This window comes from Ursus arctos, unplaced genomic scaffold (genome assembly GCF_023065955.2).
Source record: "Ursus arctos isolate Adak ecotype North America unplaced genomic scaffold, UrsArc2.0 scaffold_8, whole genome shotgun sequence".
Classification (NCBI taxonomy): domain Eukaryota; kingdom Metazoa; phylum Chordata; class Mammalia; order Carnivora; family Ursidae; genus Ursus; species Ursus arctos.
In genome coordinates this window covers 7,909,122-7,931,098 of record NW_026623100.1, presented here as the reverse complement: position 1 = coordinate 7,931,098, position 21,977 = coordinate 7,909,122, and the positions used below count along the sequence as shown (strand labels likewise).

The window sequence follows — 21,977 nt, the reverse complement described above, 5'->3', positions numbered from 1 at the left end:
AGGTCTACTTTCTCTCTGGAAGCCCCTTCCTAAGCCAGCCTTGGAGTGAAGCAGCTGGATGGCCTAGCGTGTTGACCCATCCCACCTGCTTTGAGAAGGACCTCCTGGTGGGCCTGGCCTTTACCAAGCCCAACTTTCTTTCTCATCTGTGCACCTGGGTGGAAAGCCTCTGACCACCTGAGGCAGCCTATTGCAACCTTAGGAATTTGCCTCTTAAGAACGTTTCCACCTCTTGCTTCACATTAAAATATATTAAATATCCTAGCCACCGGCCCATTGATCAACTACTCAGATTAAATTTAAAAATTCAGCTTGACAAAGGAGCTATAGATCTGTCCATGGCAGCTGGTCCTCCTGCCTAACTACATGCTCACTAAGCAAGCTGAATCACCACCAGCCCACTTTCCTGCAGTCCTATAGCTCATTTACTAATGGAGTTCATGCTTTTCTAATAGCATCTCCTGAAATGTTTACCTTGAAACCCCGTACAACCTCTGACCCAATCCAGGATTTTGCCAGCTTTATCCTTAATATTTTCCTGAGTATATTTAATGTAGCCATAACTATAATATTCTTTGAACTTTGGGCATTTAGATATTTTTATCATTTATAATGTTACATCCCTTAAAGTTTATTAATAAAAGGCCCAAAAGTAAATTGTCATAATTTGACTATAGAGTCCTGTGAATAACGAATACATTTTAGCTTGGTTTTTTAAAAGAGAAAAAGCAGGTTGCTGAGGAGTCCTCTCCATTGCTCATTCTGTTTTCCAGACACATTTATCTTTTAGATGTTATTAGCAGTGGAGGTAAAAAGAAATCGCTTAATTTCAGAAATATCAATTTTTTTCTTTTGAATTTTCACAATATGGCAGTGTTAGCCTTCTTAGTTGTAATAAAAATTGCATACAGAGATGGTGACTACTTATGTATGATAAATTGATATCATCTCAGATTTTCTTTTGGAAAGGGCCTTTGGGCTTTTAAGCTTCCTGCATTTGGAAGTGTCGTGGTGTCAGTGGCTCTAAGTTATCTGCCTGGGACCGTAGGAAGCATTGCTGTCAAGGACTGGGTTGTATTTTCATGGTAAATCTCTCCCTCTCTTTTTCTTTTGCTTTTTGCAGGTCTTCTTTGCCTCTGTTCGGTCTGGTGGCAGCAGTCAGGTTTATTTCATGACCTTAGGCAGGACTTCTCTTCTGAGCTGGTAGAAGCAGTGCGATGAGGCTTGCTGGCCCCCAGAGTCTTCAAGATCCTGAGAACTTGGAATTCCTTGCAACTGGAGCTCAGAGCGCACCAGTGTAGTCCAGGACCTCTGTGTGTGCAGACACCACGTGTGGGGTTTTTTGTTTTGTTTTGTTTCATTTGTTTCCTTTCTGCACCTCTTACCAGTTTATCCCCCTTCTCTTTTCCCTACTCAAAAATAAATCAAGGCTGCAATGCAGCTGGTGCTGTTCACATTCTACCATCAGGTGCTATAAGTGTTTGGGATCGAGCATCAGATCAGAAAGCAAATGCCTTTCCTTCAGCTCCAGAATTCCTTGTCTCTGAGTGACTCTGTCTTATGGGTATTGAAGGTGGAGACTATGAACATGCCATTGGTTTTGTTGGGTGGGCACACGGAGGTGTAAAATGATGGTCTAACGAGCAGTTTGCTGAAGCAGAGAGCAGATTTAATATAGTAACATTAACAGTGTATTTAATTGACATTTCTTTTTTTGTAATGTGACAATATGTGGTCAAAGAAGAAGGTGCAGGTTTAAGAAGTTAATATTTATAAAATGTGAAAGACACAGTTACTAGGATAACTTTTGTGGGTGGGGCTTGGGAGGCAGGGTGGGGTGGGTTAAGGGGGTCCCATTTTGTTTATTTGGATTTTTTTTTTTTTTTTTGGCTTGGCCAAAAACTCATTTTTCTGTGTACCAGGTTTTGCCTAAAATCATGTGCAGATCGTTCTTTTAAAAAAAAAAAAAAAAAAAAAGGAAAAGAAAATGTGTGCATTTGTATAATGGCCAGAACTTTGTTGTGTGACAGTATTAGCGCTGCCTCAGTTAAAGGTTTAATTTTTGTTTAAACCTAGAAATGCGACAACAGTTTTACCACAGTCTGCACTTGCAGAGGAAAAGAAATTTTTCAACCATATGTTTATTTTTTTTTTGCCTACCTCATTGTTTGTAATGCATTAAGAGGTGGTTTAGTTTCTATGTTTTTTGGAGGAAAACATTAATGTTTAATTTAATCTTAATACCAAAACTATCAGATTGAAGTTTGACTGTTAATTTTGTCACAGGTCTCAGTAGGCACAAGAGAAATTGTCCCTGAAGACGGGAAATAGCCATCTGGCTTCATCATGCTGACAGGTGCAATCTGTTTTCTAAGTTCAGAGAGCAGAATGCTTCGTTTGCACCAGATGCACTGTTAGTGGTTGCTGGGCCACTGTGGCCTACAATATAAGAGGCCTCATTGTTTTCAATTCGGGGTTTGGTAGCAGACGGGTGGTCATATTTAGAATAGTCACACAACCTGTTCAATGTTGCAGGAACCTTTTCTTGGGGTGGGGGAGGGGTGGTGTTTCCCTTTTCTAAAAATGCAATGCACTAAAACTATTTTAAGAATGTAGTTAATACTGCTTATTCATAAGATGGCATCTTCCTGTGTTTTAGGTGTAATATCAAAGCCCTGGCTTTTCTCCTCTCATTTGCTCTCTTGTTCTCTCTCTGTTTTTTAAACCAATTTTACTTTATGAATATGTTCATGACATTTGTAATAAATGTCTTGGGTAATAATTTGTTTTATGGCTTCATGGTCACTCAATTCCTCTGACACTGTTAATCTCTTGGTACAGGAGCAATGCTCAGTGTCTTGGCTCCACCAGTTTACTTTCCTCTTACTGAGTTTTGAGTGGGAATATTGCATGATGGTGGCTTTAAACTTTGTTTACCAAACAGAATTTGGTGTTTCCTAGGCTTAATCCTCCTCTGTGGTTAAGTTTCTTTTACAACATGAAAAAGGAGGTTTTTCCTCCCGAAAAGATAACAGTCATCTGCACCTATCTGTCAAGGCTTTGCCCAGCATTCTCTTCCTATTTGGCATCTGCTTCGACCCCTATCATTCTCTTCCTCCTGGTTCAGCATCTTTGCCAAAGGCTGTCCTGGAATTACAATAGCCTAGCGAGAAATAGATATACTCGCAGATGCAGAAACAGCACAGATGTACCTACCCACAAAGACAAGATAAGCTGAGAAAGCCTTGCCCTCTTTTGAAAAGGACAAGGCATTGGAAAAGGTTTTTCCATTTCTAAGACTTTGGAGTGATACTAATGTCCAAAGCAGAAAGGACTAGTTCTTTTCTACTAATTTGTAATTAACATAGAGAAGATTAAAGAGTTAATCCCACCTATGGAAGGGACTTTTGAGATGGGCCAGAGGCCATCACCACAGGACTTCAGTCAAAATCAAATTACTGCTGGTAATTTCCTGCATGTTTTGGCTTTTCGAGTAAGATGAAATGTGCCGCTGTGAGCATGTGTGCATGCCAAGAGGAGAAAGAACTGGATGGCTGGGATGACTGTAGCCTCTCCCATGACTTCACGGAGAGATAAAGTTGAGCAGGTGTCTGGGGAAAAAAAATTAAACTTCTGATACTAATAAGGAAGAGAGAGAAAAGACTGAGCCATCACGGTCTTCTTATACAGACTTGAATCTCAGTGTCTGTAAGCCAAGGAGGGTGACCAGATGAGACAAATGGCTTTTCTTTGGAATTACTGAGTAGTTAGAACTTGACAAAAACTGGATTTCCTTCCAAGGTGATGGGTCTGAGCTCAAGCCAGAATCCGCCTGTCCTGTTCATGCAGCAGCAGGCAGCCTCGTGGCAGCAGTCTACAGTGTTTGCACGGAATGTGATCACATCCATCTCTGGGCTTAAGTCACCTGAGGTCAGACAGCCATTTGTCTGTGGGGGCCGCGTGCCTGGTATGTGCTTTCCTTGCCTTCCTGGCCTCAGCACCTCGTAAACCAGGTGGTGTTGAGGCAGCTTCATGCAGCTGCCCAGTTAGGTTTCTCCATAAAAGATTACGAGCAGGTGAAATGTCATTCTTCTAGAGAAGGGCTGGTTTGGGTTTTTTTCTTTATTCTCCTTTAACAGGGTAGTGACTTCACAAAAGTGCCAAAATGGCAAAATTACAAAAGAAAACAGTATTATGATGCCATTAAATATGGAACATTGAACTATTTATATTTAGCACTGCTCTTCAAAACAAAATACAAATACATCTGTAGGTGTAGTCAAAGCTTTAATAAGTAATACCTTTCTGTATTTAAATCAGAGTAACTCTGTATTGAGTGCAGTGTTGTTTTTCCTCATACACGTGTTATGTTGAAGAAAATGTTTACAAAAATGGTTTTGTTACACTAATGTGCATCATATATTTATGGTTTATTTTTAAAGTGATATTTTATTTAGGTTTTCATCTTAGTTGTCCACTTATAGTGATACATAATCCCTAATTTTGCCAATTATAAATTTGCTAAACAGTAATACAATGACAGACTGCATTAAATTTACTAATCCTAGAGCTACAAAGCAGAGTGGTGGCAAGTACATGGCCTACCCCCCAACGACCCAGTGCTAACTTGTCTTCTGTGTATTATAAAATTACTGTTGGCCCCTCCCCCCTTTTTTTCTTTAAATAAAATAAAAATGACACCTATGTTATGTGGCATGAGTTTCAAATGTACTCTGATCCTTCAGAATGTTTCCTTCCCATAAGAATCCATATTTTATGCATACCTCCATCCCCAGCACCACCCCTGGCTAGAACCGGTGGCTCGATATCCTGCCATCTCCTGTAACAGGGATGTTTGTTCAAAGTGAGCTCTTGATCACCATGTTCTTGAAGCCAAGAATGGGTAAAGCTGATCCTGAAGGAAGATACAAGGTTTTATTTTTGCAAGTCTGAATTGAATCAAAAAGTAAAATAGCATGATTTCTGTATCTAATAGGACAATTGAAGTAGCCCTTTCTCAAATTGGCACCATAAATACTATCTTAAGCCTAGTAATTGGAAGGCCTTTGTGGCTAAGCCCGTAGCGTATGCCCCATTGATTTCCCCCAGAGATCCGACAGGCATGCTCCCCATTGGATGGATGTGGGGCCACATCACCATGATGGACTACTTGGCCAAGCCTCCAGGGTTGCAGAGGGTGGCCACACACATTATCATAAATCAAATGTTAATAACCAGCTCCTTTGTGCTTCATATTAGAAACATGTTATTTCTCTAAGGTGAAAATAAAATTGTAAATACGTAGGCCACCAAATGAGTATGTTTTTTTCTTTTCCTACTTGATGTTTGTTGCAGCTGGTGGATGATTAGGAATAAAAATCTGGTGGAAGGCTAGTTGTCTCAGGACCATCATTCATCCCTCCTGTACTTACTTCATCCTCCACTGCTGTAGATCTCACTTAAAGCAAGCAACCAGGATGAAATCAGCCCCTATAACTGATACCCGCTCAGTGTTTTGACATCACATTAAGGGTTCAGTGAAATTGCTACCTTCTCTGCCATCTCTGACTTCAACAACAACAGATGCCTGTGTTTCACTTGCTGAGTACAGTGTACCCTTGAACAACATGGGGGCTGGGGTCACCAACCCCTCCTGCCAGCCAAACTCTTGAGTATAACTTTTGACTCCCCCAAACTTAACTATCAATAGCCTACTGTTGATTGATCCGAAGCCTTACCAATAATAGAAACAACCCTATTTTATATATTTATATACTGTATTCTTAAAGTAGGCTAGAGAAAAGAAAAGTTATCAAAGTAATAAGGAACAGAAACTGCATTTGCAGTCATGTACTGTAAAAAATCCACATGTAAGTGGATCCACACAGTTCAAACCTGTGTTCAAGGGTCAACTGTAGTTAGTAAAACTGAAAAAGGAAAGAAAGGAAACAGGGAATTAAAAGTTGGAAAAAGTTACTACATTTTCTTATGGGAGAATTAACAGGTTCAATTATAGGTTCTCATACCTGGTCTACTTCTCCTTTCATCTTAAGGTTAATCATATATCCAGGTTTCAAAGTCTTTGTGAAGCTGTCCCGTCTCTGCCTCTCCCTTGCTTAACTTCTCTATGCTTAGAGTCAATAATCTCTCCTGGTCCATAATAACTGGACATGGTATTGTTTTGCTGTGTATCTGTGTTTCTGTCTGAATACAGAGCTTGCATACGAGCTAAGATTGGCTCTCAGGGTTGAATCCTAACTTCTCTGCTCCTCCCGAAACTGCCAGACATGTTGTGGGCTGTGAACAGGCCCTCAGAAATTCCTGGTGGTTTGCTTCAGTAGCATGAAATTAAAACCCTGATGTTAGTCCGAGGGGAAACCAGCGCTCCCATGCCCTGTGGGACTTGTGAGGAAGTGCACTGGTGTAGACAGGTCCCAGGAGGGGTGTGGAGTTCTACCTTATTGGGCGCAAGGCCACCTAGTGCTACAACAGGCCATAAAACTCACCAGTCCCTGCTGCTGCAGGTTGGCTTGCTATAATAACAGGATCCTTGATTCCTAGGTCCTATCTCCTAGTTTGTTTGATTATTAGAAATTTGAATTGGATGGGTCAGCTCAAAATGCCCCCTGGAAGTTTTGTGGAAAGATGTTGAGTTTGAGCAAGGCAATTCTGCCCCTTCCTTAAATTTGTTTGGATGTCAGACATAACTGCAAACCTTAGAAACCAATATTGTACAACTTTTTCACAATAAATGATATTAAATAATGCGTTGATTATTTTTAACAGCTTTCCTGAGCTATAGTTCACATAACCATACAGTTCAGTGGCTATTAGCCTATTCAGACTTGTACATACATCACTACCACGATTAATTCTTAAACGTTTTTGTTATCTTTGCTATTATCTCCTTGTCACCCCGCCTCCTCATCTCCCTAAAGTTTTAGGCAATCACTAATCTACTTTTCCAATATGGATTTGCCTCTTGGGACATTTCATATAAATGAAATCCTACAATGTATGGTTTTTGTGACCAGCTTCTTTGATTTAGCAGAATGTTCTAGATTCATTCTTGTAGCATGTATCAGTACTTCGTTTCTTTTTATTAGCATCCTTGGTTTTTCACTTTTGTCACTGGTGCCTGCCTTCAGCTTTAAAACCAAACACCTACCTCACTGATAGCCAACCATGTTCCAGCCTCAAATAAAAACTCCAGAGTTAACCATCCACCCCACAGGGGAAGAGCTGACAAGGGGCTTCAGAAATGGATTCCTACTAACATGTGTTTTCAGTTTGAGCTCTTAGAAACGTCGTGATCCCTCCTCCCCTGACCACCAACCCGAGGAGATCTTGATACTAAACATCAGGCCCATCACAGGACAGGTACAGGTCAGTCAAGGTTTGGAATGGTGCATTGTTTGGGAAGCACTCCTACCTGGCCACAGAGAGTAGTCCTCCAACCTCGAGGAAGGTTGGAACTGGTTAGTGTTCTGCTGGTGTCCGAGGCCTGGATCAGGGTACTCAGCTTGTCCCTCTAACTTTCGTGTGCTCACCCACAGCGAGGGACACAAAAGCTGGTCTTGCTGAGCCAGATCCCTTTTTTTGTGCTGGGAGAATACTTAAAAACTCATATTTCGAAAGGGTCTTGTCCTGTTGGCAGCTCTTTTGTATCTTACTGGCATCAAGTACGTTTCCTCGGTGTTGCTTCCTGGGAGGCCTTCTAATTGTCCTTAACTTTCCCTTGCAGTGAACATCGTTGAGTAAGCGTGGACACTAGTAACTTCTGGGAACTTGGTGGCATTTTGGTCAAACTAACAAGTTGAGCAACCACTGGGTGCTGAGCAGTCTTGAGGTATGGCACTCTTTTGGGAAATGGAGGGGAGTTGTCTAAAGGGCCAACTTTGAAAATGGTGCCTAGTGTATTCTAGATGTTGAAGCAGGGCCTTTAGTAATGGTGCATATGAAAAAGATTTACACTTAATCGCTGAAAAAAAAAATGCAGTGTGGTGTGAGTTTGGACTGTATGGCTAAAACTGAAGTGAGAAATGATGCCCCCATTGTGGTTAGGTCACATTTGGTTAGATAATGCTTGTCATGGGATCTGGACCAACTGCAGCCTTGGCTTGAGAGAGACCTGGGTGGGAAGGGCTCCATGAAGTTCTCATAAAGATTGGTTTAAAGAAAAAGTAGATGATATTCTCCAAAAATAATTGGGAGAAGTAATTATAGAAACATCTAAAGATTGTTCAATTAATCAATCCATTCTAGTTTTTGGCTAACAACAACAACAACAGCAAATATTGTGTGTGTATTCACTATGCACCAGGCATGTTCTAAGGACTTTTTATATATATCCTCTTAACCTGTAGAAGAAAAGATTCAAGGTACCCACTTGTTGATTTAAATTTATTTGGAGAGAGAACAAATGCAGGATAGGTTGTTCTGCAAGGTGCCAACTGGTAGAACCTGGAAAGGCGGGTTGAACTGTAGAGAGAATTTGTCTTCACCGTGAAAGGCACAATCACAATTGTCCAGGAGAACGAAATGGGCATCTCGGACGCCTGGCCAGGCCCGTGACCTTGAGGCTGTATTTGTTGGGATGTGGAGGAGGCCTCTTGAGGTGTTTTGGGATTAGATACATACAAGGCTGCTTAACAGTCCATGAGCCATTTGAGCTAGAACCCACGTACAAAGTGGCTTTGACACTCCTCGTAAACATGAATGCATTTTTCGAACAAATAGATATTTAGGCAACAATCGTAAGAGTTCTCTGGTCTGCGGCAGAAATGGGATAGGTGATGGCATAGATGGGAACTTTCTCCAGGACACATTGATGTGTTCACTGCCCCACAGAGCTTCCACTCTCCTGTGGAAGGCACACGATGTTTGAGTCCTCTTTCCCAGTAAGTGGCCACGACCCCAGTGAATGCTATAGCCATCACGTAGGACTCCTGCAGACTATCCCACCTCAGGAAGTGGGCAGGTTCTGCTGGACCTGAGACCAGGCAGTGTTGTTCTGTGTGGTCCTGGAGGGCTTTCTGCATTGAGGCAACCCTCTAAGCTGCCAGGCCCGAGTCTGTCTTGGGTTTTCAACCTTACCTAAACAGTGGAATGCCAGTATATAAAGCAGGAAAAAGAGGTGTCATTTTTAAATTCAGTGTGGCTGTTTATAACATCCTTCAAAGATGAAATAATGAAAACTGATACTGCTTTGCTATGGGGGTTTATGGATCACAGCTGTCAGTGTCTGTATCAGATTTCTTTTTCAGTTCTCTAAAAGGAGCTAATTCTGATGCCAGCAGGAGCATGATTGCCAGTTTTATTTATTTATTTTTAAAGATTTTATTTATTTATTTGACAGAGAGAGAGAGACAGCCAGCGAGAGAGGGAACACAAGCAGGGGAAGTGGGAGAGGAAGAAGCAGGCTCATAGCGGAGGAGCCTGATGTGGGGCTCGATCCCATAACGCCGGGATCACGTCCTGAGCCGAAGGCAGACGCTTAACCGCTGTGCCACCCAGGCGCCCCATAATTGCCAGTTTTATTAAACAGCCTTGCAAGAAAACAACCTAAAAAGTATATGAAGTCAACAATTTGGGGACACTTTTTAGTGATTCATGGGTAGCAGCATAAGATGTGCATAAAAATAAGTTAACCTGGCAACACCAGCTATTGTTGTGTTGGTCTCTAGTAGAAGATACACACCTGATTGTGCATGTGTGTATACTTCTAATATATTTTATTTAACTCAGTATATCCCAAAAAAAATTTCGACATGTAATCAATATTTTAAATAAAGGGATGGTTTACATTCTTTTTTTTTTTTATTAAGATGGTGAATATTTCACACAACACATCTCAGTTCTGATTAGCCATATTTTAACTTCTCAGTAGCCACATGTGGCTAGTGGCTACCATTTTGGATGGTGCGGTGCTAGAGCCTTTATATACCTTATCATGGAAAGAATCTTTTGAGGTAAATGTTGTTGCTACATTTTACTGGAAAAGATACTGAAGTTCCTAAAAATTAAATAACCCCTTGGGGGTCATCCTGGAGAGTATGAATGGAGGAGCAAGAATTAGGACCTGGTCTGTTCATCTCCAAACTCTGTTTTTTTAATACATCAGTGCACATTATTTTGATTTTTAAAACATGGTTTTAAGAAACACTTTTAATTTTTGATTTTTTAATTTATGCTTTGATTTTGATTTTAAAAAGTAATTTAAAAAACACTTTAATTTTTTAAAAGAAAGTTCCACTTGAATGCTGCCTGGGAAGGGGGGTTCTGGTCTAGTTCATTCATTTGTATTTTCATCAAGAAACCTGAATTTTAGGGGAAAAAAATTTTTTTCATTTACAAAGCTTTTGTTCCTTGGTTTATTAAAACAAATGCGAGATAGTCAAAGATAGGCAGATTACATAATTTGCAAATATCAAGGGGCCAGTTTGGCAGTGTGTGTTGCATAAGAAGACCTCATTCTTCCCTGTGAGACTCACTTGGCATGCTTTGATGTTCAAAGTCTCCCTGCCTGGTGTTTCCTTCATTTCCTCAAATTCATAGCCAAGCTCATAGCAAGAGGGATACCAGTGAAGTTTTTCACATTACCCACCTTCCTGCCCTGAGAAGTTACATGCGGTAGGATCTGGGCAGCTGGGTGTCTGCTTTTCCCGAGGAAAGTGAGTGTTTTACACAGAATACCCTGTCTGGTGCCAGGAAACATGTTCAGTCAGGAACCTCTGAGTCATGTGACAGGAGTGACTAGGGCCTCATCCTGCTGAGAAATGAAGCCGTCAGAGATTTCTTGTAGTTGTGGGGAAAACCAGTTCCACCTTTACGTCCAGACACTGTTCCTGCCATTGTGTGGTCCATAAAAGAAGGGGACCCGTGTGGTAGAAATTGAGAAACAATGATAGCTCAATAACAGTGCACTAAAGGCATACTGATGTACAACCTAGTCGTTGACAATATTTTGAGTGCTCCATTCTTGAGTCATTCTGTTCTGTCCCAGAAATTTAGGATGGGTAGGTGTCTCCTGAACATCCAGCTCATAATCTCCCTTGTGCTCGACTACAACTCCTTGTTTTAGTTTATGCTCTTAATGCTTTGATGCCATTCTAGAGAATTTAGGTGCCAATGTGTCTACCCCATTGTTTATGTTGAAGCCATGGTTGTGAATTAGATGTCACATAAGAGAGTGCTCGTTCTGGAATCTGCCAGAATTAAGGGCTTATCATGTAGGACCAAAACCCTAGACAATATTCCTCAATCTTCAGATAATCAAGTTCAGCTATCTGAGAGCATATTTCTTACCTACATAAAACTGAAGCATCTTTTTCAAAATAAGTGTTTTATAGATGCTTCAAAACAAGTGTTTTATAGTTTTATGCTCTGAACAGTGTATCCATTTAGTAAGTATTTATGAAGCACCAAACTTTGTAAAAATCACTGTGTAACATGAGGAGACTAGTGTAAAAAGTGAAAGAAGAGGATCTACTTGTAGCTCAGGTTCCCAAAAGAAGTTCATTTTGAGGAACTAAAAAGACATGGCATTCTCCCCGAAGTGCGTGGGGACCCTGAGGCACGCTGCAGAAGTTAAGCTCAGGCTCCTGCGAAACAGGAACAGAACAGCAAGGCTGTGCTGCCCTTCTGGATGTGGACAATTTAGTCATCTAGATTAGTGGTTCCAAACCTTGAGCATGCCTGCAGTAGATCATCGGGGAGGGGGCTTGTTAAAACGCAGATTGCTGGGCCTTCTCCCCCCGAGGCTCTGATTCAAGAGGTCTGAGGTGGGGCCAGAGAATTTGCATTTCTAACAAAGGTCCAGGCTGATGCTGCTGATCTAGGACCACACTTGGAGAACCACACTGTTCTATAGAAATTGTTAGTAAAAATATTGCAAACTAAGGACAATGAAAAATGCGGAAGATCAGCACAGTAATTGGAGCCAAATTCTAAGATCAGATAGAAGCACAGAGAGTTCCCAGAGGGGAGGATTCAGACCAGAGGGGACAGAGGCTGTCACCTGCCTACACTTACTAAACCTCGTTAGAAAGTTCTTTGCTAAGAAGGAATCAGAGATTGACGCTGGACTCTGTTGTCATCCCTGTGTCTTAGTTTATAATATATGTACATGTATTGATACAAATCTGTTTTGCTCACAGCTGTGATACTAAAAGGGCTATGAACTGAATTGTGTGAATTCATATGTTGAACCCCTAACCCTCAGTGTGACTATATTTGGAGATAGGTTCTTTCTAGAAGTAATTAACATTAAGTCATAAGAATGGGTAAGACTGGTGTCCTTGTAAGAAAAGGAAGAGACACCAAGCGCCCACACATAGAGAAAAGGCCATCTGCAAGCCAAGGAGAGAAGCCTCAAGAGCCACCAAACCTGCTGAGACTTTGATCTTGGACTTCCAACTGCCAGAACTATGGGAAAATAAATTTCTGTTGTTTAAGCTGCCCAGTCTGTGGTCTTTTCTTTTGGCAACCTGAGCAAGATAATACAGGGTGCAACCAAAGTGAGAAGGTGAGCTTCCTAGAGCAGGGGAAGGAGAAGCTTGGAAGGGCACTCTGCAAGTGGAGACTCGTCCAGCTCCCAGCAGGTGACAAGATCTCTGAAGAGGCGAAGTGTCATGGGAAATGAGCACAAAAAGCTGGTCACAGTAGGCGGAGCCAAAGATCCCTAGGTAACAGGCTCCACACTTGAACAGTGAATGTCTCCATCAGCTGAAGAAGACTGAAGACCTATCTTCTGTTTTCAGAAGACACATAGCTCCAAAGATTCTGGTGAAGGGGGTTCCTGGGTGGCTCAGTTGGTTGGGCATCCACCTCTTGATTTCGTCTCAGGTCATGATCTTAAGGTCGTGAGATTGAGCCCCTTGTCAGGCTCAGCACAGAGTCTGCTTGAGAGTCTCGTTCTCTCCCTCTGCCTCTCCCCTGCTTGCTCATTCTCTCTCTAAAATAAATAAATCTTAAAAAAATAATGTGTCACTTATTGCTCTGAATGTTGTGATTAAATTCATATCTACTTTGTGATATATGAATAAGTAAGCTAAGCTTATATAATATTTTTAAATGTTTATTATGAAAAAATTTCAGTATACACAAAAATAATAGGAAGATGGACCCCTGTGTATCCATTATACTGCTTCAACTATTATCCGTTTATAGCCATCTCTAATTTATTCTCTCATCCCACTTTACTAGTGGATTATTTTGAAGCGGTCTGCAGGCACTGTATCGTTTGACTTCTAAATATTTTGGTATCCATTTTCCTAATCTCAAAACCATTTTACCTAAAAAGCTAACAAAAGTCCCTTAATGTCTTAAAATATCATTCAGTATTCAAATTTCCCTGATTGTCTCAGTGATTTTTATCCATGTTTATATCCAGATCTATATAAATTTAACATACAGTAATTGGTTGATCCTTTTTTTAAAGTCAGGATTATTGATGTTCAAATGGTTTTGGCTTTGGCCAATATGAGCCTCTTCATTTTGGCCCCTGGGTGTTCTGTACATAACTGTAGTGGTCTGTGATAGTTTTGCTTTCTGGTATTCATAAGTTTCAGGCTCATTTTGTTCATTTTCTAGCTTAGCCCTGGTATCCCACAATTTTCCAGAAGGTATGAACTTCTTTGAGTGGGACATGCTATTTTGTGACCAAATATGTTGCTGGTGTTGCGCATTGCTTCAAAGTTGTGCATTTTTGTAGGTCTTTTCAATAGAAACTTTTTTTTTTTAATGAGAGAAAATATATCATATCATGAATTCATACTGAAATTCAGGGCAATAGGTTATTTCTTTAATCTCTTACATCTCACAGTCTGTATCTCTTTTCTCCGATCCTGAAAGTCCTCACCAACCATATCATTCATTTGCTACAATGCATACACAAACAGCTCAGGATAATAACACCATCACCAACAATATGAAAACAATTTAAGATTTGTTTCAGGTAGGTTTTGTTTGGTTTTTGTCCTTAGAGCAGTCATGCCACCCAAATTGATTTTTATATTTTACTTTGGATTTGGGGGATTGCTTTTAAATTTTAATTTTGTTTGATAATTATATAGAATATTACCCTGTTCCAAGTGACAAGAAAAAAATGTGTTCAGAGAAATTCCTCCATTCAGTTTCCATTTTCCTTTATAGTAACCATTTTGGTTAGTTTCTGGTTTATCTTTCCACTTAAAAATATATAGGCAAATGTGTTTGTATATTTGTATTTATCCCATGCCCACCTCACATTTCTCCACCTTACTTTTTTCATTTAATCCCAGAGATCACTCCATAGCCATATAATAAAAATATTTTGCACTCTCTTAAACCACTTTTTTGAGGTGTAATTTACATACCAAAAAAATACCCATCTGAAAGTTACAGTTTGATGAGTTTTAGTATATTTATGCAGTAATGCAACATCACCATAATCTAGTTTTAGAACATGTCCATTATCCCAGAAGCTCCCCTCCTGCCCCTTTGCTTGTCAGCCCACCTTGGTTCCAGCAAAGATCTCTTTCACATTGCTGTTGACAGCTGCATAGTATCCTATTGTGTGCATGTACCATCTTTATTCAACCAGCCCCTACAAGCCTTCAATGAATAGCCTTAGGCACATGTTAGAATTTTCACCAGTGTATCTTTGGAATAAATTCCTAGAAACGTTTCTGAGTCAAATTGTCAGTGAATATGTAATTTCTCTAAAACACACCAAGTTTTCCCTTTGAAATGGTTGTCCCATTTAGCATTACCACCAATAATGTGTGGCAGTGGCCATTTCCCTCCCGCCTCACCAACAGAGTAGATTGTTAAACTTAGAAATTGTATCTCAATATAGTGTAAATATGAATTCCTCTTCCTAAAAGAAGGCTGAACATTTTTTCAGGGGTTGAAGGGCCATTTGCATTTTGTGTGTGTATGAGATGTCTGCTTCGATTGTCCATTTCTCTATTCTTAATATTTTTAGAATCTTTATATATTAGAGATATTTTTGATGTGATAAGTTGCAAATATGTTTGCTATCCTTTTACATTTCTAAATTAATTTTTTTGCTCTGGATAAAAAAATTTTTTTTAATGTGGTCAGTGATCAATTTTTCCCTTATTCTGGATTTTTGAGTCAGGAAAAGCTTCCTCTATCCTGATTTTGGAGGAATTTGCTCCTCTTGGCTTCTAATATTGGTATAGTGTCTTTTTAAAAAAAATTAGATTATTTATTTGAGAGAGAGAGTAGGAGGAGGGGAATAGAGAGGTAAAGAATCTCCAGCAGACTCCCTGCGGAGTCTGGAGCCTGGCGTGGAGCTCGATCTCTTGACCCTGAGATCATGACCTGAGCTAAAATCAAAGAGTTGGACACTTAACCAACTGAGCTACACAGGTGCCCCTCTTTTTTTTTTTTTTTTCTTTAAACATTTCATTTTCTGATGTTGTCTGGCTTTATTCTGAAATGCAGTATGAGGAACAAATCTTCTTTTTATCTTTTTCTGTATGGTTATCTTGATCTCTCATAACATATATTTAAAAACCCAGCTTATCCCCACTGATCTGAGATGCCATCTGTATCATATACTAAATTTTTGTATGTAATTAAGACTATTTATGGATTTTCTCTTTCATTCTATTTGTCTATTCATGCACAAATGCCACACTGTTTGAATGGTAGAGATTTTATAATTTGTTAAAATGATTCTTTCTTGATTTATCAACTTTAAATATTTATCAGCTCCTTGTTAAGAAAAACAAGACTTCACCTAATTTACCCGTCATTTCTTGTTTCTCCTCCCAGCTTTTCAGAATATATGTTTTTATTCTATCAGTTACATTTTAAATTTAAATTAATGGTTAATTCTTTTTAAAAAATCAACTTTATTGGGATATAATTTACATATACTAAAATGTGAACATTTTAAATGTATGTTTTGAGGAATTCTGACAAAATTATACACCTGTGTAATTACCAGCCCTATCAAAATAACATGAAAACATCATTTTTTTTGGTTGCAGCAAATTTAGTCAGTATGTGTTAATTCTTCAAGGAGTAAGAGGAGGGCATTAGTCCCATGCCCTGTCCTTTGCCACTTTTCCCCATCTTCTTCTACCTCTCAAAGTTTATATGTATAACTTTTTTTTTTTTTTTTTTTACAATTTAACACTTAATAACGTTTGAATTCTGTTACTATACTTAAATATTCCATGCTTTGTCTATGGGTTGATTATAAAATTTGACAAATAGATACATAGTATTTACATTGTTCTAACTCTAAATCTTATTCTCTGCCTAGTCAAGGGGTTGCTGAAACTACTTTTCTTAGAGATATCCCTTGTAGACCATCACAACTTCCTGCTCTAGCCTGGACTGGTTGCTGTCTAGGACAGCCAGCCAATTCTCTGTCTGAGACTTCCCTTCCCAGATCACTGCCCCTCCCCCTACCTGGGTTATACTAACTGCTTTCTGGATTTCATTTCCTTCTCTTTCTTGTTTTCCTTCCTTATTTTCTTGAAGCATATCCTTGAGTAACTTCCTCAGAAAGAGTACATGGGAAGAAAACTTTAGGTCTTTGTCGTTCTGAAAATGCTTGTATTCATTCCATCTCACATTTTATTGGTAGTTTGGGAATTAAATTCTATACTAACAAATTTCTCTCAGAATTGAGAAGTTATTGCCTTCTATAATCTGTTGCTGATGTGAGAATATGTATGAGTATGATTCTCATTCCTTGGTACTTAAAATTTTCCCCCTCTGGAAGCATCTAGGATTTTTCTTTTATCTTTGATGTTCTGAATATAGTAGATTCCCACCCACCCCCCACCACCACCAATCTGTGATTTCACCTTCCATGATCAACTGCAGTCCAGAAGCAGAAGATCCTCCTTCTGACATACCACCAGAAGGTTAATAGTAGCCTAATGCTACATCACAATGGCTTACATCACTCATCACACTTCATTTCGTCATGTAGATATTTTATCTCACTTCATCACCAGAAAATGGGTGAGTACAGTACAGTAAGATTGAGAGACCACATTCACATAACTCTTATTACAGCATATGATTATAGTTGTCCTATTTAATTATGTTATTGCTGTTAATCACTGTGCCTAATTAAACTTTTATCATAGGTATGTGTGTATGTATAGGAAAAAACACAGTATTTATAGGGTTTGGTGCTATCCGTAGTTTCAGGCATTCACTGAGGTCTTGGAATGTATCTCCTGCAGATAAGGGCTGTGGTTACTATACTCACGAGTCTCCTTTCATTTTAATTATCCATTTAGTGGTCCCTTTCAATCTGAAATCTGGTGACTGTGTAACTCTGGAACATTTTTTTTTTCTAATATTTTATTTTCTACTTTCACTAATTGACACCGCAGGAACTCCTATTAATTGGATGTTCTGTGATGGATTCACTATCTCATTTTTTCTTTGTCTTTTTAATAAAGTATTTACATTGCCTTTCTGCTTGCTTACTAATTTTTCTTGACTTTGATTTTCAGGCTGCGTACTGATATTTTTTTACATTTTAGCAATTATATGTTATTTTTATAAGCACAGGCAAAGGCATCAAGTAATGATGGAATAGCGTGTTCCAGAACACTGAGAACAACTAGAAATGAATGGAAAACAAAACAAAACAATCAAATCAGTTCGAAAGCATTTGAAAGTCGTTAACGCAGACAGGACTTGGAGGGCCATGATGCTATAGAGAAGGAGTTGCATACAGGTGAGCCCAGTATTCTGTAGGCATTTGCTAATTTGAAAATGGCATGAGTCCAAAAAGCAGGAAGTCACTGCTGAGAGGCCAGGAAGTTGAGTTGAGCCTTTGGCAGCCTCTTAGTAACTAGAGAGAGAAGACGTAGACGTAGACGTAGACGTCGGAGCTACCAAAGCAGCCAAGACTTGAGAGTCTAAGGTCCCAGAGAAAGAGAGGCTACATTAACATGAACTCATCATTTTGTTCCATGTTTACCTAAGACATTTGTGAATTCATAAGCAGTATATGCACAAGAAGCTAAAAAGCTGGAAAACTAAGCAGAGCTTTTGACAGTTTGGGGAGTCTGGGGAGGCAGTTCAGTTAATTGCCCACTAATTAAGAGAGGCCCTGGTAAACATCCCAGGCTTCCATTGGTACCATGGAAAGGCTACACTCTAGGATTAAGAGCAAACCAGAAAAAGACCAGTCTTCCCAAAAGACAAAAACCTGACTTTGAATTGATCAGATTTCAGACTGGATAAAATGTGTCCCTACTCTAACTGCCTGCCAGAAAGCAAACTGTATTCTCTGTGGAGGAAGATAACATTAGTGGATCTCAATTTTTGTCTCCAATTTTTCTGTATACAATGTTCAGCATGAAATAGAAAATCATCAGGCAGTTCAAGAAATAACAAAAAATAAACAAAAGTAGGGGGGGGGAAATTATAGAAAGAACTTACAGATAATGACAAATATTGCAGTTATATTGGACTATTTAATTATCATGTTCAATAAAATAGGTGAAAAGATTGAAAATTTCTGCGGAGAACTGGAATCAATGAAATAGAATCAAATGGAAATGTAGTAACAGAAACTACTGCTAAAAATTCCATGAATGTGAATGAAACAACCTACAGAATATGAGAAAATATTTGCAAATCGTATATCTGATAAGAGGTTAATAACCAGAATATAAAAGAAACTTTAGTAACTCAATAACAACAACAAAAAACCTCAATTATTAAGTGTGCAAAAGGCCTGAATAGATATTTCTCCAAAGATACACGGGGCCAATAAGCACATGAAAAGTTGCTCAACATCACTATTCATCAAGAAAAATGCAAATCAAACCACAATGAAATACCACTTCACACTCGTTATGACGGCTACAAAAACAAAATAACAAACGTTGTCAAGGATGTGGAGAAACTGGAACTTTATTGTTGGTGGGAATGTGAAATGATGCACCTGCTGTGGCAATAGTGTGATAGTTCTACCCCTAAAATAGAAATCATCATAAGGTCCAGCAAGTCCACTTCTGAACGTATACCCAAACGAATTGAAAGCAAATCTCAAATATTTGTACATCCATGTTCATAGCATTACTCATAACAGTCAAAAGGTAGAAGCAACCTAGTAACCATTGATGGGTGACTAGATACACAAATGTAGTATATACATAGAATGGAATATTAGCCTTAAAAAGAAAGGAAATTCTGGCACATGTTACAACATGGATGAACCTTTAGGACATATGATAAGTGAAATAAGCCAGTCAAAAAAAGACAAATACTGTATGGTTTCACTTATATGAGGCACCTAAAGTTGTTAAGTCCGTAGAGACAGAAAGTAGAATAGTGGTTGCCAGGAGCTGGGAGAATGAGAGAATGGGAAGTTATTGTTTAATGGGTACCAAGTTTCAGTTTTACAAGGTAAGAGTTCTGGAGTTTGGTTGCACAACATTGTGAGTGCACTTGACATTAATGAACTGTACACTTAAAAATGGCTGAGATGGTTAGAGAAAAGGGAACCCTCATGTCCTGTTGGTGGGAATGTAAATTGATGCAACCACTGTGGAAAAATGTATAGAGATTCCTTTAAAAATTACAAATAGAATTACCAGATGATTCAATCATTCCACTACTGGGTAGTTACCCCCAGGAAAAAAAGCAAATAATTTGAAAAGATATGTACAGCCCTATATTTACTGCAGCATTATTTACAATAGCCAAAACATGGAAACAACTTAAGTGTCCATTGATAAATGAATGGATGAAGAAGAGGTGGTATATATATATGCAATGGAATATTACTCAGCCATAAAAAAGGAATGAGATCTTGCCATTTGCTTGCAGGTTTTTGTGTGGAGATAAAGTTTTCAGCTCATTTAGGTAAATACCAAGGATCATGATAGCTGGATTGTATGGTGAGAGTATTTTTGGCTTTGTAAAAAGTACCCATCCCTTTTCCAAAGTGACTGCACAATTTTGCATTCCTGCCTGTGATGAATGAGAGTTCCTCTTGCTGCGCAGCCTCATCAGCATTTGGTCTTGTCAGTGTTTTGGATATTAGCCATTCTAATAGGTGCATAGTAGTATCTCCTTGTTTATAGTACTATGTTTTTAATTTGGGGTTCCACATCCTTGCTTTTTGTATGTAGAAATGTGATTGATGTTTATGGTTTACCTTGTATTCTGCAAATTTGTTTTTGGGTTGGTTTTTTTTTTAAGATTTTATTTATTTGAGAGAGTGTGAAAGAGAGCACAAGCAGGGAGGAGAGGGAGAAGCAGGCTCCATGCGAGCAGGGAGCCCAAGGCGGGGCTCAATCCCAGGACCCTGGGATCATGAGCTGAGCCACAAGAAGATACTCAACAAACTGAGCCACCCAGGTGCCCCTATCCTGTAACCTTTTTAATTTTATAATCACTAGTTCTGGAAGGTTCTATAAGATTACAGTGTAGATTCTCTGAAATTTCTATGCAGAACAACCATGTCATCTGCAAGTAGGGACCATTTTATTTCTTCCTTTCAAATCTTTATGTGGTTTCTTTTTTTTTTCTTTCAAGATTTATTTTAGAGAGTGCGAGCAGGAGGAGGGGCAACGGCGGAGGGAGAGAGATAAGCTCAAGCAGACTCCCCGCTGAGTGTAGACCCCATCACCAGGCTTGCTCTCACCTAGCCTGAGATCACAACCTGAGCTGAAATCAAGAGTTGGACACTTAACTAACTGAGCCACCCAGGCACCCCTATGCCATTTCTTTTTATAGAGTTATTGGAGTGGTTAGAATTCCTACTAATATACTTAATAAGAGTGGTAGAATTAACATTCTTGCCTTGTCCCTAATTTTAGAAGGAAAACATTCAGGCTTTTACCAAGTATGACAACTGTAGAATTGGTTGTAGATAGTTTTCATCGAGTTGAATTAGTTTTCCTTTATTCCTCACTTAGAGTTTTTAATCACAAATGGATGTTGCTAAACCAATGTTTAGGGGGGGAAATGTGGTAATGCTTATATCTGAAAAGAATAATGTTTCAGGGCACCTAGGTGGCTCAGTTGGTTAAGTGTCTGACTCTTGGTTTCGGCTCAGGGTCCTGAAATCAAGCCCTGCATGGGCTCCGAGCTCAGCAGGGAGTCTGCTTGTCCTTCTCCCTCTGCTCCTCTCTCTCTCTCTCTCTCTCTCTCTCTCTCTCCCCCTCTCTGGAGTAAATAAATGAAATCTTAAAAGGAAAAAAAGAATAAAGTGTCTTCCACTCTGATTCACTGGAAAAATAAGAATGAATTAAAACCAAAGCATGTAAAAGGAAAAAAAAATGATAGAAGCAGAAATCGGTGAAATTAAAGACAGGAAAAGAATAGAAAAAATGAAACAAAAACTGGTTTATTGAAAAAAAAATCAAAATTGATAGACATCTAGCCACAATGACAAAGAAAAATAGAGAAAACACAAATTACCAATACTGAGAAATAGTGTATATCACTACAGACCTTAACTAACATTGGAGGCTTAACACAGATGTTGTATAACTAACTCTATGATGGTAAATTTGACAACTTAGATGAATAGGACCAATTTTTGAAAGACAAGACTAAAACTCAGGAAGAAATAGAACAGCCTCAATAGTCCTATACCTACCAAAGAAATTGAATTTGTAGTTAAAAACCTTCCCATAAACCTGAACAACCACTAAGAAACTATAGAAAGTAATACCCTCAAAATCAATATAAATAAGTCAAGATATAGTCTTTAAAAATATGTAACCCATTAGTAGGCAAGAAAAAAGAAAGAGAAGACCCAAACAAAAAAAACAATAGAATTGCCCAAAGTGCTATGATAACCTTACACTGAGGCCCCTGGGTGGCTCAATCAGTTAAGCATCCAGCTCTTGAGTTCTGCTTAGGGCATGATCTCAGGGTCGTGAGAGTTGGGCTCCATGCTGGGCATGGAACATGTTTAAGATTCTCTCTGTCCCAGAGTACCTGGGTGGCTCAGTTGTTAAGCATCT

General features: G+C 39.1%; 1 protein-coding gene across 50 annotated transcripts in view; it reads left to right on the top strand.

The window, feature by feature from the left end:
- The window catches only part of MAP4K4 (mitogen-activated protein kinase kinase kinase kinase 4), a 188,889-nt gene extending 183,580 nt beyond the window's left edge, over positions 1–5,309 (top strand). For all 50 annotated transcript variants that reach the window (XM_057309046.1, XM_057309051.1, XM_057309044.1 and 47 more), the window contains one exon: positions 1,124–5,309. In XM_057309046.1, coding sequence (XP_057165029.1) covers positions 1,124–1,207 — 84 coding nt within the window. In that variant the 3' untranslated portion in view covers positions 1,208–5,309. The remainder of the gene's footprint in view (positions 1–1,123) is intronic.
- The last annotated feature ends 16,668 nt before the right edge of the window (positions 5,310–21,977 follow it).